Source organism: Amblyomma maculatum, chromosome 1, assembly GCF_055883805.1.
Source record: "Amblyomma maculatum isolate TAMU_Amacu chromosome 1, ASM5588380v1, whole genome shotgun sequence".
NCBI lineage: Eukaryota > Metazoa > Arthropoda > Arachnida > Ixodida > Ixodidae > Amblyomma > Amblyomma maculatum.
In genome coordinates, this window is record NC_139344.1 from 390,381,379 (window position 1) to 390,398,965 (window position 17,587).

The window sequence follows — 17,587 nt, forward strand, 5'->3', positions numbered from 1 at the left end:
TTTAAGAAGCCAGGCCGAGCCACATTACTGTTGCACTGGAAGACTGCAATCAGCGTAGTTCAATGTCACTTTGTTTCACACACTACAACTGATCAAACCAGACAGAAAACGGCCCAGCATCCTCGTGGAAAGCGGTCATGCTGTGCGGGGAAGCATGCTCACCTTTCGACAGGACTTGACCGGCGCTTCCGGAGACGGTGAAATGAAGAATCGCTGTTACCAGAAGCACGATCGCGTCGTCCGCCGCCCGTGTAGCTCGCGCGTTCGCCAGCATGATTTTTGGAGATGCTTACCGGGGCTTGCTGGGAAGGTTAAGTAGTATGCATCGGCGTAGCGCCACTGTTGTGTGAAACATGGGCGCAAGATCACACAGCGCACATTTTTATGACACACTGTAAGGCGTCAGCGGTGCAGGGGCTTGTTTGAGTAGTACAACAGGCGCCACATATTGAGAGAAAGTGATAACAGTCTTTGACGTGCGGCGTGCCCTGGGTTCGCGGATACGATGAAGTTGCCAACATAGGGCGCTTTCACGCTGGCTGCTCATCGAGGAGAAATTCATACATTTCAAGGCAGGTGTGCCGGACGCGAAAGCTTGTGGTGTCAACGGCTTCTTACCATCATTTCACGCGCGAGCATTCAGCGGCTCTTCACTGCCAATCTGGACACTTTTCGTTGTGGTTGATAAGAGTCCGCTTTCATAGAGACTCTCTGACAGGCTTTCATACGGATGTTCGTCTGTTCGTCATGCGCTGAACGATTCCGGTAAGGTGCTGCGTTGCAGTGTGTGATGGATCTCAGAAGACTCATTTAAGGTGCCGCGGTTTTCAAGTACACAAACGCAAGCTTCGCGTTCTAAAGTGTCCTTTGAGGGACATTTTAAGCTTGCTTCGAAGCTGTCAGGCGTGAATGTGTTTATTGTCATGGAGTGCTTTGACCGCTTTAGGATTTGTTTCTTTCGTCGTAAACTCCTTAGCGATGCCGGGCACCGCAGTGCATTGTGGAGACATTGCAAGAACTTGCCTAGAGAACAGTTAAGTTCTGGGTACGGCATGTTGTTAGCGTGTGCTGATATTCGTAGTTACATACATAGTTCATGAAACCTCGCTAGTTTGACGCAACAAAATACTCACAGCACTCGTGCCAAGTTGGTCTTAACCATGAATTCCTCGCATACTATCGCGATGGTTGCAACCCATTCACGAATTTTGCGCGCCATATTGCATGACGTCGCAGAGACAGCAACAATACGGCACTCGTATTCATCTTTGTTGTATACTGACGTGAGAACCACTTTGATAGCATCATGTGTGCGCCGCGCCGACTTGACTCGGCTTTAGTGTTTAATCAGTGCGCGGTAGGCTGTCCGCTACAGCGACCATGGAGTGTGCGCCATACCGGTTACGCTGAGTCGAAATGTGGCCGTGATTTCCGGTCCGACGCCATTGCTGGCAACACAGGAGTACTCGCCGGCGTCCGAAGGCTGTACGTCTGAGATGGTCATGGTCGACGCTTGGAACGACACTCGGGAGTCCTGCCCAAGTGCTGTCCAGTCATCGTATTGTCCTGCAAGTGAAGAGACGGGGCAGCACGTGTTAACTCGTTGGTGCGTTTTCACTCGTTTCCTTATTCAGTATCAGAGCTGCGACCAAACGCTGTAAGGAGACGCTTCGTGGCAAGCAGTAGTGCAGCGAACGCGACAGCAGTCATATTCAGATTTAGGGGGGCTTCGTTAATTTAGTCGCAAACTTTCATCACCTGCCGTTGACCGTCGTTGCCGATTTTATGTGGCTCTACACAGACTTTGAGGCGATGTTCAACTTTGGTCATACTGGCTGTCAAGCGCCAGTGGTACGGTTCAGCTGTCTCGCTGTTAATTAAAACCTTTCAGCGTTTAAATCATAGGGTACACTGCTCCCAAAAGTGCGGAACGGGGCTACGTAATGGTCTCTGGCTTTCTGTAGGAGACATAAAGCTGTAGGAGACATCTTACCTGTGCTCACTTATGGAGCTGAAACGTGGAGGCTAACCAAGAGTTCTACTTAAGTTGAGGACAACCCAGAGGGCTATGGAACGAAAAATGGTAGGGGTAACATTAAGAGATAGGAAGCGTGCAGAGTGGGTCAGAGAAATAACTCAAGTTACCGACATTCTAGTGGAAATTAAGAAGAAGAAATGGGCATGGGCAGGTCATGTAGTGCGAAGAGAGGATAACCGATGGTCGCTTAGGGTAACAAACTGGATTCCAAGAGAAGGAAAGCGTAGCAGGGGGCGGCAGAAAGTTAGGTGGGCGGATGAGGTTAAGAAGTTCGCGGGGGTCAAGTGGATGCAGCTAGCACAGAACCGGGTTAAGTGGAGAAATATGGGAGAGGCCTTCGCCCTCCAGTGGGTATAGTCAGGCTGATGATGATGATGATAAAGCTTTTGCACACGGGTTAGAAACTTTTCGGGATAGGATTTGCATCTCTGCTTAACCTGCCTTGCTGCAGCTAGGTAGTGAAAATGTATTCTAGTTTTGAGTTACTTGCGTAGCTGCATATATCTTGTAAGGTAGTGGGACACAATCTTTGAGCTAACAAGTAGCAGGTCCTGTTCTGTTTGCTGAATCAGGGTACGTTGGGGAAACGAGCCGCGTAAAGGAAACGATGCAGTATACCTGCCCTTTTGGACCACCTCACATTTGGCTTGGGCGAACCAAACGCGATACACTGGAAGCTTCTGCTGTACCCCTGGCGCACTTCGGTGTCGCCGGGCACTTTCTTCCACTCGGGTGGAACTGCGATAAGCACAAGAAAAGAACTAAGAAGTCGTGCGTTTCAAGCAGAAAGTAATTGATACACTCCGCAAAGTCTCTGAACCGACCTTACATATACAGGCAGCGGCTATGGCTGTCCGTTAACTTACTACGCCTTCTCGAGACGTTTTTTATCGCATCATTGTCAAGGCAGACACCTAATCTCGTTTACTGCCGTTGTGTTAAAAATTTTTCCGCACGTCCCGTGCATTAGCATTCAGGAAATGGTTTATGATTAATAGGGTTTATAGTCTCAAATTTATTCAAGCTATGAGCCGCAGTGGAAAGCTGCGGATAATTTTGACCTCCGGGGCATCTTTAACGCGCACTGACATCGCGCAGCATACGGGCGTTTTGCGTTTGAACTTGAAAACACGGCCGCCGCGGCTGGGTTCAAACTCGTGTCTTTGGGTTTAGCAATAGAGTGCCCTATAACCACTCTGCCACCGCGGATGGCGTCATGGAAATGGTCACAATAGGAAAGTATCCCGTATGGACTAAAAAACCACTGCTAATTACGAGGAGCATTGTTTTAATTAGAACGTCATTACCGTAAGTAGTGTGGTGTTGCAGCCTCATAATGGCTTGTAAATGTTGGTTGATTTGTGAGTCAAGCGCGCTGCCTTGCTGGTTTGCTGTGTTCACTAACGCCAGGCAAATCAGACCGAGCTCACCCAGAACAGGTACTAACCTGACACTTTGATGTGCGTAGTGCGCGTATCGCTTCCGAGAGCGTTGGTCGCTGCGCACGTGTAGTTTCCCGAAGACTCCGCGCTGGCTGGGTCTATGACCAGCAGTAGGTAGTCTTCGATGCGTTTCACCCTTATGTCTGGAAGCAGGGAAGCGTCCACGTTGCTTTTCAGCCATTGAAAAGTCAACGGCTCGGAGCCGCGCTTCAGTAGACATGCGGCAGTCGCCCTCTCGCCGGCGTTGACCCTTGTCGAGGCGATGACCTCATGTATGACCGGGGCTTCTTCTGTAAGGATTAGGACGCTGCTTTCAGTGAACTTCGTCACACACCGCGGGTTCGAAAGGCTCGCTACATTGCATCGAGTTTGGAACATGGGTCCGTATTCCAAGTTTGCGTTGTTTTTTGAAGTGTTGTTTCCTCCCTGACATCGAGTCATGTGATTGGTGGAAACACCAGAACCGGTTGTCAGTTCGGTTGCCGCCGCTTCCGGTTCCGGAGTTTCTACCGGTCAGATGAGTGCGGACACAGAGAAAACGACACTTCTGAGAACGACACGAACTCGGAGTACGGACTCTGAATAAAATACACAGCGTCCACTGCAGTCTGATTGCGCACGTGTAGCTAGTTTACGGTTGGGTATGAACGTTAAATCTGCTTCGAACTTGAAATAACACCGAGTGCCTCATTAGTGGGCTACAAGACTATTTCGAAGACGTCAGGTTTTCATTCAATGGCAGCTAGTCAAAGAGTCTTCTGCCATACTGCGCTTCCGCGCACGGTTTGAAAAAGATGGATTCTATGTCGACCAAGATATGCTGCCTGCTTGTTCCTGGTTCAAAACATGTCCTGTCTACCTGCAGGCGATATGATACCGTGATGGAGCAACTAGTCTTGGGCTGGGTTGAAATCTCAAACTGCCGCATAAAAATATTTGCGACTGCACTTTGTATAACCGCGGTGCTTGACTGTCTTGTACCAGGGCGGGCTTGATCTGAAGTGACCAAGTTTCGGAAGCGTTTTATTTTATTCTGTCGAATATTTGCAGGCATGGGACTTATATTCCATGTTCAACTTTTTTCCGAACGGCACTCATGCGGTATAGGTTTGAATGTTCTGGCATTTCTTATACACTGAAGGTGTGAGCTTCCTGCAGCCTTTCATTCTCGCCCCGGAATTTTCTCCAGCCATCATCCTTTCTTTTTTATTCATCGCGCTTCTTGATTCCGATTAGAGACTTTCATGTTGGGCTTGGCATGAGCACTGTTTAGGCACTGATTGGAGCGCAACCTTTTGAAAGGGTTCGCATAAAGTTTACAGTATTGCAGACTGCAGTACGATTGAAAAACAAGGCATAAAATTATTCCCGTGGTACAGTCGGCCATTTATCAAACTAAAGTACGCCGCTTCGCATTTCGAAGCTCGACCTTAATGTCTGTACCGTACCGTAACTTGGCTGGCGCTGCTGTGATTAATGCTGACTAACGAGCTATTACGGAAGAGCTGGCAGGGTCAATTAGTTGTACTGCTTAGCACTTGTAAGAAGGCCTATGTCATGAGTAGAAAACTTATGCAGACATTATCATATTTTCTTCTTATTTTTTAATCGAAGTTCTACTTGTGCGTCCCTGACCTCGCATTTTTTCCCCCGTCCATTCTGAATCAGTGTCGTGGTGGTAAAGGGATAGTGATGGAGGATTGGTAGTAAGGTCATACTGGTCTCTCCTCTCCTAGCCAAGCAGTCAAGCGCATATAGTTTCCTAGCATTTAGCCCCCTCCCTCGACAGCTGAGAAGTGGCATTTCCGATAGGAATAAAAAAGGAAAGGGGCAATTAAAACTAGGCCAACACAGAAGAGGAAAGAAGGTGGATGTCTGTATCGACCATGAGGACTCACCATTTGCGGAGTTGCATTCGCCGAGGATGGCGGCCAGGAGGAGACAGAATTGGACCGAGACACAGTGCGTGACGAGTGCGCAGTGCATCCTTCTTGTACGTGTACGCGTTTGGCAAGAAAGAAACGCTGTAGGTTCTCGACAAAATGTGGAGACAAGACGTGTTCGGAGCAGGCGAGTCGCGCGCATTCGGCCTGTGCCTTGGCAGCGCTCCCCACGGCGCTACCGGGAGCGAGAGCGTTCGGGCCAACCACATTGTCGCCGCTTGTGGGACGTGGGAAAAGAAAGAAGCCGGCCGCTGCGGCGTCGTCGTTAACGGTGGCCTCTGCTGCCGTCGAAAAAACAGACGCAGCGAGTGGCCAGTAACAATCGGGACGAGGAGGAACGGATTCGCTACTGTGCGGCCGTGCTCGAGCGCGTTGCACGGAACCCGTATTTATATCGCATGGCCAGGTGAAATTGTCTTTTTTTTTCTGTCTGTAGTTGTGGGCGTGTCGTCTAGAGTGAACGTTATTAGTGTTTGGTGTGACCGCGAGCGGTAGAACGTCATTGTTTCGTGTTTCAAAAGCCGCGGTGTTTCTTGATTTACACGCATGTGCGCAAAAACTTCCATAGCTGATTTTGTTTGTGGTCGTTGGGCTGGTTATAAGGAAATGAAGGTCGGAATATAAACGTCGTGACGAAGATGACAGGGTGAAAGTGGAGAGAAACAGCTGCGCGTGGCAACCACGTACGATCTGCAGGCTATGCGTAGATGAGTCCATTCTGTTGCCGATTCCCTCTGTATCGGTTTATCAGGCTAACTGGTATTGCATTAGGGACGCTCTCTGTTCATATTTTTTTCGTGTTCATAGTCATCGCGACCTTCCTGCAACAAGGCGTGTCCAAAACATGGTTGAGTGCTGCGGCTTCAGGCTCTACTACTTCGTCTGTAGTGATTTTCGCCATAAAATAGGTTGCTTTGGAGGGCACAAGCAACCCAGATGTCATGCGGCGTAATGAGGTGTGTTGCGTGCATCTTTGTTAGGGCGTCGTTGCTGCATACCCCTTACGTGCAGGTACAGCGAGTGGCTGACGGATCCGAGACCGTTGTGCGCCCTGCACGTGTACTTCCCGGCGTCCCCGGCTGCGATTTCTTCGATGAGCAGCGTGCCGTTCGGAGAAGCCTGCATTCGACTCTTGGCCGCTGGAAGGACGATTTCGCCAGCAGTACCTGCGTTTTTACGAGTCATTTAGTTGCTGTCCGCACATATAAACGAGTCTGCTCTCCTGCTTCACGTTATCTATACCAATTTGTCCGGAAACATACCTGACGATTTTATCCAGATTACTGTTGGTGTGGGTGACCCGGTGGCGCGACAGCTCAAAGCGACGCTGCCGCCTTGAACAACACTCGTGTCGGCTGCTGTTTTCTTGAATATAGGTGGTGCTGAAGAGAAGCACAAAGAAGTGCACATTCACACACGCTTCGAGACAAACATACTCGCCTAAAGCGTGTTATAAAAACAAACTAGTGCCGTGCCTGCACATTTTTTCTAGTGCCCTCCTGCCAAGGCCAGTGGTGACTAAATTGAGGGTCTGACATGCAGTTCAGTCTAGTTTTACACTAGCGTTCGAACGCCGAGGACTTTCGCATTATACGAGTGAACGGCGAAACACGCATTGCTTTTCATGTGGACCAGACACCGTCCTTACTGCTTTCGCAACATGATTTTGATCCTAGCAAGAGTCAGACGGTACTTGCCTTCGACGTCTAGGTAAGCTGAGTGACTGTCGAAGCCAAATATATTCTTGACGATGCACGTGTAGTTTCCGGCGGTTTTCTCATCGACGGAGTTGATGATTGTCAACGAATAGTCCGTCTCCGTCTTCACCTTCACGTTCTCCGTTGCTTGCAGTTCCTTTTCGTCTTTCGACCACGAGAACGAAAAAGGAGGCGTTCCTTCGCTCACCAAACAGGTGATGCTTATTTTCTCACCCTTGCTTGCTACTTTGGGAAATGAGAATGGTCGTATCCTTGGTGGAACTGCAAAACATAGGAAATGATGAGCACTGCAATCGTCTTCATTCATTCACTGTCCGCGCTGTATCCACTACCAATCATTCACGATCTCGCTTGCATCACCTAAGGTTGCATATCGTTCTATTTATCGCAATTCTGAGTTGCAAAGCATGCTTCCATCAGTAAACATACGTACTTGAACAATCGGCGCCGCGTATGCAGATGCACATGAGAGCGCTGAAGATGAGAAGCACTGCTTTAGACGCTGGGTAGCTCCATCTTGTTACTGCTCTTGTGCATTGGGTCTTCATTATGTGCTCGCTGGAAGCCGTCTGAACGTAACCCGAGGTCCTAAGTGCTGTGTTTTGTGTCAGCCATGATCACTCGGTGTCTCTGGTGCTCGGAGTCGCTTCCAGGGGGCTTTGTGGCGGCCTTCCGCGCGTGGACAAGGGGCGCCACATGTCGTAGAAAACTGCTATTATTCTGGTAAAAGATGAGAAAGCGTGTATTTTGAAGTTGCTTTACTTGGTACTAGACGAAGGAAACAAACTGCGTATTATCCGTGCCAGTCCGCGGACCGGAATGCTGTGTTATGCTCGAATAAGCTTTGAAGGAGCCCGAAACAGTGTAAGTTTTGGCAGTGCGCTGCGTATAACTTATACTTCAATGGGGCCACGTAAACCTCAGGCACCAGCACCAGTTGCTTAGCTTTGTGCGTCGCGGATGCTGAGTGAGGAAACATGGCTGATTGCATGGAATCGTTTTTCACCTCCTGTGTGCAAGAGCGTGATCAAAATATTAGCCTGTAGCGAACAGAAACAGTGGCTTCTCCTCTCACCGTTGACAGTGACTGTGAAGCCGTGCGTAGCGATGGGTGTAATGCCGTTATCTGCTTCACAGACGTAATGGCCGCCATCGGCGCTTGAGACTTCGTCAATAAGGAGGGTGCCGTTGTCACTTGAACCAGTGCTTATTATAGCTGGGAGAATAAAACAAGGCAAGGGATGCATATATCTATAAACATTTAACTGCACATTGTATATGCTGACTTGTATTTCAAGTCACTTCTTCCACTCACTGCCTTGCTTCTTCCAGCTGATCTTGGGTGCCGGAGAGCCGTTCGCCAAGCATTCGAAAATGGCGCGGTCCCCGATGTTGACTCTGACATCTCCGGGAGTTTTCTTCCAAGACGGTGGTGCTGTTGTAAGAACAAGAACACATCAGACAAGTTTATCTGGAATTATTTCCAGCTTCAGAGCATGTTTCTTACCTTGAACGTCCAACGTCGCCGTGTAGCTGTCAAAGCCAGCCCTGTTCTTTGCTATGCATGTGTAGTTTCCAGCATTGGTCACTTCGACTGGCTCAATCAGAATAAGCGACACTCCTCTTTTGGTTTCCACGAATACGTTTTTTGCTGAGCTCACATCGCTTCCGTCTTTGAGCCAGGACATGGTTACCTGATGACCTCCCGATGTTGCCAAACACATCGCCGATATTCGAGAGCCTGGTTTTACAGAGCCAGGGAACGAGAATGGCTGCAACTTGGGTGATTCTGTTGTGGCTGCAAGTGCATTGAGGTGTGAAATCGTGTGAGGCGTAGTTTAATCAGAGTAATAAACGAAGTGGGCTTAGAAGATCACGCTTACCGGCTTGATAGCTTGGCCACATGATTGTGAGCAAAATCCAGGCGATGTGCTTCACACTCATTCTCGTCAGTGCCTTAAGCAGTTGTCGGGTACTGCTAGCTTTCGCAGCGGGCGGAAGGCGTCACCGGCATGCACTCAAGTTCGCATATTATCTCGTTCTATAGGATCTATGCTGGTTACATTATTAAGGACTTACAGAACTGGAACTGTCTCGTAGCGATGCATTTTGGTGGCGTCTACAGGAACATAGAAAATGAAATTTACCATGCGCACCCTGGCGACGCCAATCGTAGGCTTTCTACGCGGTGACAGACTCATCGCGACACACTGCGTAAACACGGCAAACTACGCAAAATATTTGTTAAAACGCGCGATTTTACGCACGCATGTTTAGTGTTGCAAATTAAACACTACATGTAACTTATGCAAGTGCACTGGTCTGTTCGTTTGTGTGCATGAAAACAGCTCGCATAGAACGTTTGTTCGCAGTGCATCGCGCGAAAGTCAGATTCGCAGTTAAAGACTGCGGAATAGTATGCAAGCTAGACATTTGTTTTCACGCCTTCTGTCTTCAACAACAAAGGAGAGGCTTCCTCAGATTTCTTCTCTCACCATGTACGATGACTTTAACAGTGTGTCGTATGTTAGGCGGTATTCCATTTTCAGCCTCGCATGTGTATGCTCCGGCATCCTTTAGGGACACTTCGTTGATGATCACGGTGCCGTTGCGATGGACAGTGAACCGTTCGTCCGCCGCACTCAAATCCTCGGGGTTACCTGACGGAGTCGAAACAAAGCGTTGAGTTATAAGATCACAGTCCTCACACATTTGAGCTCTGTCCTCTAAACGTTCGTTAGCAGAAAATACGCGAGCTATTTGATATAGTCCTTATTGAAAAGCTTGCATATATAGAGTTTACGTTTAAAGAATGAACGCTTATAATATCTCTACATGCTGGAGAACGCACCATGTATATCTCCGGTCTTGCGGAGCGTCAGCGACGGATGTGGAAATCCGGTCGCTAAACACTCTATGGTGAGTGTCCTGCCCAAAACGACTGAAATGTCGCCCGTCACTTTCTTCCAGGTCGGTGAAGCTGTTGAACAAAGAAACGCGACCCATTAATGTGTATTGCGCGAACTCACCCAAAATAAGCTGAGTAGTCTTCAGATGGCGGCACTTACACTCGACCTCCAGAGCAGTTGTGTAGCTGTCGAAGCCGAATTTGTTTTTCGCAATGCACGTATAATTTCCCACATGCGAAGGCAGGACGGGCTCGAGAAGCAGCACGGAGTAGTCGGGATCCGCTTTCAGCCGCGTTCCTTTGACTGTGCTCAGCGAGTCCCCGTCTTTCAACCACGAAAACGTAACTGGCTGCGCTCCGGACGTGATCCAGCACGTAACGAGGGCTTTGCCGCCGACCGGTATGTTCTTGGAGAAACTGAACGGTCGTATTTCGGGCACTTCTGAAAAAAATGTTTTGGACAATTAATTCGAGCGGAGCACATTGCGGCTATCATATGGGCAGCGAAGTAAGTACTGTGTGTGCAGGTTGTGAGTTTACACTTCACTCACCTTTGCTTTGCGAGACGGATTGGAACAGGAAAACGCTCGCTGCGATGGCGTTTAGATACGTGCTGATTTTCGCCCTGTAGCATGACACACACATGACGAAATTCTGCTAGTCTGATGTGGTCTCTCGGCTGTGGTGATAGTGCTGGGTGGGCTCTTGTTCGGTTGGTCGAAGGTTTCTGTGCAGCGCTACTGTACAAAGAACGCACCGATGGATCCTGCTTAATACAGTGGACATGAGGCGCCACATATCGGGAAAGAACGGTGTTAGTTGCAGACGCGAGTCGCAGGATGTGATAGAGCAGAGCACCAGCGGTGATAGAAACCCATTATTACCTTACAATAACCGTGTTAGCATGGCGAGTTCGAATAAACAAGTATTCTAGGATGTAGTTGGAGAAAATTTTGACCTTTATGTCGCGTGAACGCACCATTAACTTTGACGTTGATAGTCTTCTTGAGTGTAGGCATGATGCCGTTGTCAGCTTCACAAGCGTACTGCCCAGAGTCCCGCGTCTCCAAATGCATGATCACCATGGACCCGTTTTGGTTTGCTTCGCGAGGTTGTGCTGATTCCGTGGAAAACAGAGACGCGCCACCTAGGAAAAAATAATAAAAAGTGAACAAAGTAATAAATCCTGTAAACATGGAGTAAAAATGTAGGGACGAACCTTCAAGCTTGAACCAGCGGATTCTCGGTGTAGGCGAACCAGACGCAGCGCAAGGAATGATGAGCTTAGCACCCAGCGTTCCGCCCACGTCCTGAGGCTCTCGTAGCCAAGTCGGGGGTGCTAAAAGAGTGGGAGAGAGAGAGAAAAGAAAGCTTCATCTAAGAAATAAGAAAACGGGGCCCATCCGGAAGCATTGCTTCTTTCGTTAATCGCATTGTAAATATAGTGTGTCTTAAAAAAAAAAGTGTTTTACTTTTTTTCTAGTAGCAGTGGCTCGCGGATGTCGGTATATGGCGATGTCTTACAACATTTGTTCACCGAGATCTTCTAATGCGAAAGCACTACTTCGCAGGGTAAATCAGAAAATAATTAGGCGTGCCTGAAGCCTCGACCTTTGAGGATGCATTTGGCAGGTGGTATTTGGCAGGTGGCATTGCCGGGCTCTGATTGGTCAGTGGTGTCTGTAACGTCACGAGACCACTTGTCGTGGCCGGATTATTTGGCGCTGCCAACTCGAGTTTAGCAGTTGAAATGTGACAGAGATAAATTCAGGCTTCCAGGAACCTTGGGTTCCGAGTTAGACGCATTGCCCCTAGGCTTAGCGGGGCTTTGACTCGGCAACTTAGGCAGCATACATCACGGTCCTCCTCACGAGTTTGCCTTTGGCAGGTGGTAACTGGCAGATGACACGACCAAGCACTGTTTTGGTTGATTGGTTGCTGTGGCGCCATCTGCCTTAAAGTTACTTTGTGTGCTTAGGTTAAACGTGAATGTTTCTTCAGGAATGAAGTATATGTCACGTGGTTTAACCGTGTCAGCTCTTGGAGATCAGGGGGGTAAATTTAGTCTGAGATACGCCGCGCCAAGCGGCGTGAACAATAGCGGACGGAAGACAGCTACAACGTTGTCTGCATGTACCATCTACCGAGATAAAACTATGCCAAACTAGTGCTTTCGCATGCTATACTAGGTTGAACACAGTTAAACCTCTGCGATTTTTCTTGTGTTTTGGTGAGAATAGAAATATAGGCGCGACAAGTTCTCATTCTGCCAGTGGGCACCACGCTTGTGCCATTTATCCCTTTGCTTCGCAATAGTTGTTTCGTCAGAACATCTACTAATGAAGATTTGTCTGAGGAGTTCTCTTGGCAGCTTTAAACCGCTGGGCTTGCATTATCTGGCACAAGGCAATTCTTTATTCCACCTATCCATATTTTGCTACGTTTCTGCTTTTTCGCTGCAAATGAAACTTGATTAAGTGATTGACATTTTACTTTGTACCTATGTAGGGTCGAATGATAGGACGGCTGAGCAGGTTTGGCAGCCGTGAATACTGCGCGAGTCTGCAAAAGAATGTTGTACTCAACATTTGCACTCAGTAAATGTTCACTATCACTTGTTGGCCTTTGAAACATCGCCGCGCTAACGATACAAAGCAATGGGAAAACGATCACGAATAAGCAAATGCACTGTGTCTCACCTTCAACGTCGAGGTACGCTGTGAAGCTGTCGAACCCTGCCCGGTTCTTGGCGATGCAGGTGTAGTTTCCGGCGCTCTGCGCATCCACGGGATTGATGCTCAGCAAGGAGTAGTCGGTGTGCGATACTATATGCACACTCTTCGAATGCGATGCGTCCACACCGTTGCGAAGCCATGTGAATGTGATTGGCATGTCGCCCTCCGCTAAGAGGCACGTCGTCCGAACGTTGTTTCCAGGCTTAGCAGTTCCCGCAAACGAGAAAGCGATGATCTTGGGAGTCACTGCATGTTCAACAGAAACAACGCGAATCAATCTACGTCGGATCACCGTCTCAGCGGAGATTTCTATAATACACGCATAGCTCACCTTTGACGCTGCTCGCTTCCAGGCACGTTGCGCACGTGAGCAGAAGTTGAACAATCGCCGCAGCTTTCAGGTAGAACCTGAACTCTGGGCCCATTCCTAGTGAGCAGCATTTTTGCGACGCCTGAGCTGGCCTTGTGGTGCTGTGTAACATAGCGAGGGTGTGCGTACACTCAGTGGCCAGCACGAATGGCGTTGCCCGGTGCTGGCTTGATCGCGAACTCGCTTTGACAGACATGCTGCGCCACATGTCGTCGACTGCTGGGAACGCGGCTTTTCCCCAGAAGGCCTTGCGGGTGTATCGTGTCAGTACAGATCTGTTGGAAAATCTGATTTACATTGTACGTCCTGACTTTTTGTAGGGTTTTACATAGTAGACTTTGCAGCCACTGCCGTCTTGCACAAGAAGGGAGCTATGCTTCCAGCGACAAACTGAACGCTTTGACCGACAGGACATTTCCGAGCGAGCTTTTTGCGCATGTTATCGTTCGCGCGTTTTCTTCCGCCGCATCAGCATGAGCGCGATTGTGGTGTAAATATTGCTACAGATAGGAAAACAATGGAAAGGGTCGTCATCACGATGGATGGATATCATTGTGCGCTGCCTTCGTCCTTACCATTTATCTTGAGCGTTATTGTTTTCTTTAGCACAGGCGGGACGCCGTTGTCGGCTGTGCAAGTGTATTGCCCGCTGTCCCTGATGTCCAAGTCGTGCAGGACCAGGGTTCCATTAGCATGCACCGTGGCTCTTGAAGGAATCGCCTCTCTGACGGCTTGCCGAAGACCGTCCTCTGCGTGACACCGGAGGAATAACAGGTGTATTGGGCGTTTTGCGCTTGCCTGGCTTAATGCCAGTGGCGCTGCTTACCTCGCACGACGTGCCAGCTCATTTTCGGCGAAGGTGAACCGGAACCGAGGCACTCGATTCGCACCGTGCTTCCGACGACGCCGGCCTTGTCCATCGGCTCTCGCTTCCATTCAGGCGGGGCTGAAAGTGGAACATCGGTCTCTGAGATTCCAAATACACTTTTGAAATATCTAGCTTTTCACTCCATTGCATATCTAAGGTTTGAAAGGTGCTATGTCTCGCGAATTCATCTACAGCTCTTAGTGTACATGTCGAAACTTATGTGTGTCCTCTTGCCCAAACAAATACGAATTGTATCCGGAACAGTGTGGACCTTATTTAGTTCATGCTTCTTTTGAAAGCGTGCAGCCCAAATGAGCAAATGTAGCAAGCGCGAACGCATTTATCTCCAATGACACGAATTGACAGGGACAGAAACTCGCGCTTGTTTTACGTCGTTGGTGCTCACCGACTAACTCCAGCAGCCGCACGGCTGAAATTAATTTGGACTCGAGCCTTGCGTCCATCTTAGCCCATGTGTGGATTCGGGACCGTTCGTTGAATTCTGCATGCTGTTTGTTATTGATGACGAGACACCAGCTTATAGCACGTCCTTGCCGCAAACGGCATGCAGGTAGCTTATCTACATGCTTCAAGTTTTTGAGGTCGCGTTAAAACCCGGTCTGCAGACTTCGTCCCTAATAGGGCTCTTTACCTTCGACTTCCAGGAGAGAGGTGAAGCTGTCGAAGCCTCCCTTGTTTTTCACTATGCAAGTGAAGTTTCCGGCACTCGCTGCACTGACGGGGGAAATCGTGAGCAGCGACACTTCGGAGTGCGTGTCGATTTTCACGTTGGGCAATGAAGATGCGTCGTGCCCGTTCCTTAACCAAGAGAACGTCATGGGGCGATCGCCAGCTTCAACGAGGCACGAAGTTCTCACGGTCTCTCCAGGCTTTGCCGTCTTGCGGAAGTGGAAAGGCTGTATCCTCGGGGCCACTACAGATACAGCGTGGAACTCAGAGGCGATGCCACCTCTGTTGAACGCTCGAGCCAGCGTTGGCTTACCTTTTTCGGAGCACACGCTATTCGCGCACAAACCTAGGATCGTGAACAGCAGTAGTGGCATAGCGGCTCTTGACACCTTGTCTACCGAGATATGTTTGAGAGAATGTGCCGCGGAGGATAGCTTAAACCAGCTCTGTTTTCGGCACGTCTAGCACACACACTGATACGCCATATTGTGCGCAGAAGCCTGTAGCACCAGATTCGTGTAAAAGTCTGTGTGTTCTGCGGACAAGGTGCGCCGCTCCGTGTTAGCCGCTTGAAGCTTGAACTTCTGTTTAGTCTGTATTACTTGTGAAGGGGCTTGGATTTGTCGGACTTTTGTCAGTCGAGACGAGTGGTCACGAACACTGGTGCCAGCGAGTTTTAAATATACATGCGCACTTGCGATCCTACCATATTCTTTTCCTTTTTTTTTTCTTTTTTTTTTTTTTCAGACGTCCTGGTCGTGGACATGGAATGATTCTTGCTCTCGCATTCATCCTGCGCATTCACTCTCGGAGTTTAATACAAAGTTGATGTTTTGGTTTTGTTGAACAAGACCTTATTGCGTACCCTTGTGCATCGTCGGACAGATCCAGCGTGGAACACCGGAGAGTTCTCCAACCGTCACCTCAAGGCATTTGACCCCGGACTGCGCCTACGTATTCCCCACCACACCACACGTCGTGGAGCAACGTTACTGTGCCGCCTATGGCTTGCCGTTGCTGTCGCAAATAAATACGCCTTCTTGATCGGGATGGCTGACAGCCCTGCTTGTGAACGATGTGGCGTTGATGGAACGATTGAGCACCTCCTTTGGGATTGTCCTGTTTTTGCAACTGAAAGACATACGCTGCGTACTGCATTGGATCATCTGGACGCTCACCCCTTAACGGAAGGAAAGATCTTGAGATCATGGCCACAAAAGTCATCTGAGCTCAAAGCCTACAAGGCACTTCTTCGCTTTTTAAGAGAGACTAGCCTAATTGACAGACTGTGACTTTCTCACCCCCTCTCCTCTTCTACCCTCCCCCCTTTAATGCCCCATTCCCCTTCCCCAGTGCAGGGTAGCCAACCAGAATTCATTCTTTCTGGTTAACATTCTTGTGCATCGTAGTCGTGGATATATTCTGTGCGCAGGGTGTTGTGCTTATGTATGGCATGTTGGTCAGTCTTTACGTTCCATTACAGCACATGAGTTATGAAGGACGCCCTGTATTGGAAGGCTCCGGATTGATTTAGAGCGCCAGGAGTTCTTTGAGGTGCAAATATATCGCACAGCACATGGGAATTTCGTTTTTGCCTCCATCGATATGCAGCCTCCGCGGCAGGGATCGAAACCGCCACCTCTTAGTCACAAGCTGAGAGTCCTGACCACTGAGCCACTGCGCCAGGTTGCAACTGCTCTTTAAGATGATCCGTTCTGCGACTAATCTTTCACGCGTGAATAGTTGCGAAGCTTGATTCGTCACATCCACGGGACATAGTTCATTAGCAATGATAAGGACGCGGGATCGAATCCCGGCCTCGGCGGCCGCTTTTCGATGGAGGCGAAAAGCAAGGCGCCCGTGTGCTGTGCGATGTCAGTGCACGTTAAAGAACCCCAGGTGGTCTAAATTTCCGGAGTCCTCCACTACGGCGTCTCTCATAGCCTGAGTCGCTTTGGGACGTTAAACCCCACAAACCAAACCAAACCATCAGATAAACGTTCATGTCCTTTCTTGGGCAAAAAGCACATGCTGCAAATGCCCAACTCGCGAAAGCACTGCTTTTTGCGAGTTGGGCATTTGCAGCATCGCACTTCTTTCTGGTTAATGAACCAAACAGCATGTTCAGTTTTCATGTTTGTCGCAGCGGTAGAGGTTATGTTTGTGGGGATTAAGATAGTTCTGCGGTGCTTTTGGACGGAAAGTGTGTGCGGTATTCAGTGCGCTCAGAAACAAAATTTCCAAGTTAGCATCTCTTAGCGAGCGAGGTGTTGGCGACAGATTGGCAGAGGGGTTACGGGACATTTGTCGTGTGTTCAGTGGTACTGAAAGCATTAAAAAAAGTGATGGGAAGTGCGTACGTGAGATGTGATCGATTTAGCCAACATACAATGCTATCCGATACCCTCTCTCCTGTACTGTGTTTGCAGACAGTCTACCAGTGCACAGAAATTCATTCTACTTAGCTGCGCATCATTATAGCTCTCACTCTTGTATTACCAATAACTTGTGACTACCTTCTCACCTTCGACGTCCAGGTATGCTGTGAAGCTGTCGAAGCCCGCCTTGTTTTTTACGATGCACGTGAAGTTTCCGGCGCTTGTCGCGTCCACGGGACTCACATTCAATATCGAGTAGTCCGCGTGCGTATCAACGTGGACGTTTTTCGTCGCAGAAGCGTCCCCGCCATTTCGTAGCCAAGAAAAAGTCATCGGAGAGTCGCCGGCTTCAACCAAGCAGGTCGTCCTAGCATTTTCGCCCGGTTTTATCGTCTTGCGAAAATGGAACGGCAGGATCTTGGGAGGCACTGAAAGAAAGTACGTTGCAGGTAACATTGATACCCGGCAGCCAGTATAAGTACGCACGAAAGGAAGAA

At 49.1% G+C, this 17,587-nt stretch overlaps 3 protein-coding genes across 11 annotated transcripts in view; 1 reads left to right on the forward strand and 2 right to left on the reverse strand.

Moving 5' to 3' along the window:
• The window catches only part of LOC146208515 (uncharacterized), a 333,102-nt gene that overhangs the window by 96,511 nt on the left and 219,004 nt on the right, over positions 1–17,587 (forward strand). The gene's annotated exons all lie outside the window — the stretch shown is intronic.
• LOC146208516 (cell adhesion molecule Dscam1-like) overlaps positions 1–17,587 on the reverse strand; it is a 47,575-nt gene that overhangs the window by 27,952 nt on the left and 2,036 nt on the right. The window contains exons 1-4 of one of the 3 annotated variants that reach the window (XM_084594385.1): positions 5,379–5,822; positions 3,486–3,770; positions 2,657–2,776; positions 1,399–1,566 (exon numbers count right to left, since the gene is read on the reverse strand). The exons of 1 other annotated variant lie outside the window; for it this stretch is intronic. In XM_084594385.1, the coding sequence (XP_084450511.1) occupies positions 1,399–1,566; positions 2,657–2,776; positions 3,486–3,770; positions 5,379–5,565 (760 nt within the window). In that variant the 5' untranslated portion in view covers positions 5,566–5,822. Of the gene's footprint in view, positions 1–162; positions 553–1,398; positions 1,567–2,656; positions 2,777–3,485; positions 3,771–5,378; positions 5,823–17,587 lie in introns of those variants that run through there. One more of the 3 variants, XM_084594391.1, reaches the window with a different exon arrangement.
• On the reverse strand, positions 6,231–13,518 carry LOC146208517 (cell adhesion molecule DSCAML1-like). The gene is made up of 12 exons (XM_084578742.1): positions 13,116–13,518; positions 12,749–13,030; positions 11,269–11,388; positions 11,029–11,196; positions 9,637–9,801; positions 8,649–8,939; positions 8,457–8,576; positions 8,217–8,357; positions 7,121–7,402; positions 6,686–6,805; positions 6,422–6,589; positions 6,231–6,244 (listed from the first exon to the last, which is right to left on the reverse strand). The coding sequence occupies exons 1-12, from the start codon at positions 13,360–13,362 to the stop codon at positions 6,231–6,233; spliced, it is 2,118 nt and encodes a 705-aa protein (XP_084434868.1). The 5' UTR covers positions 13,363–13,518.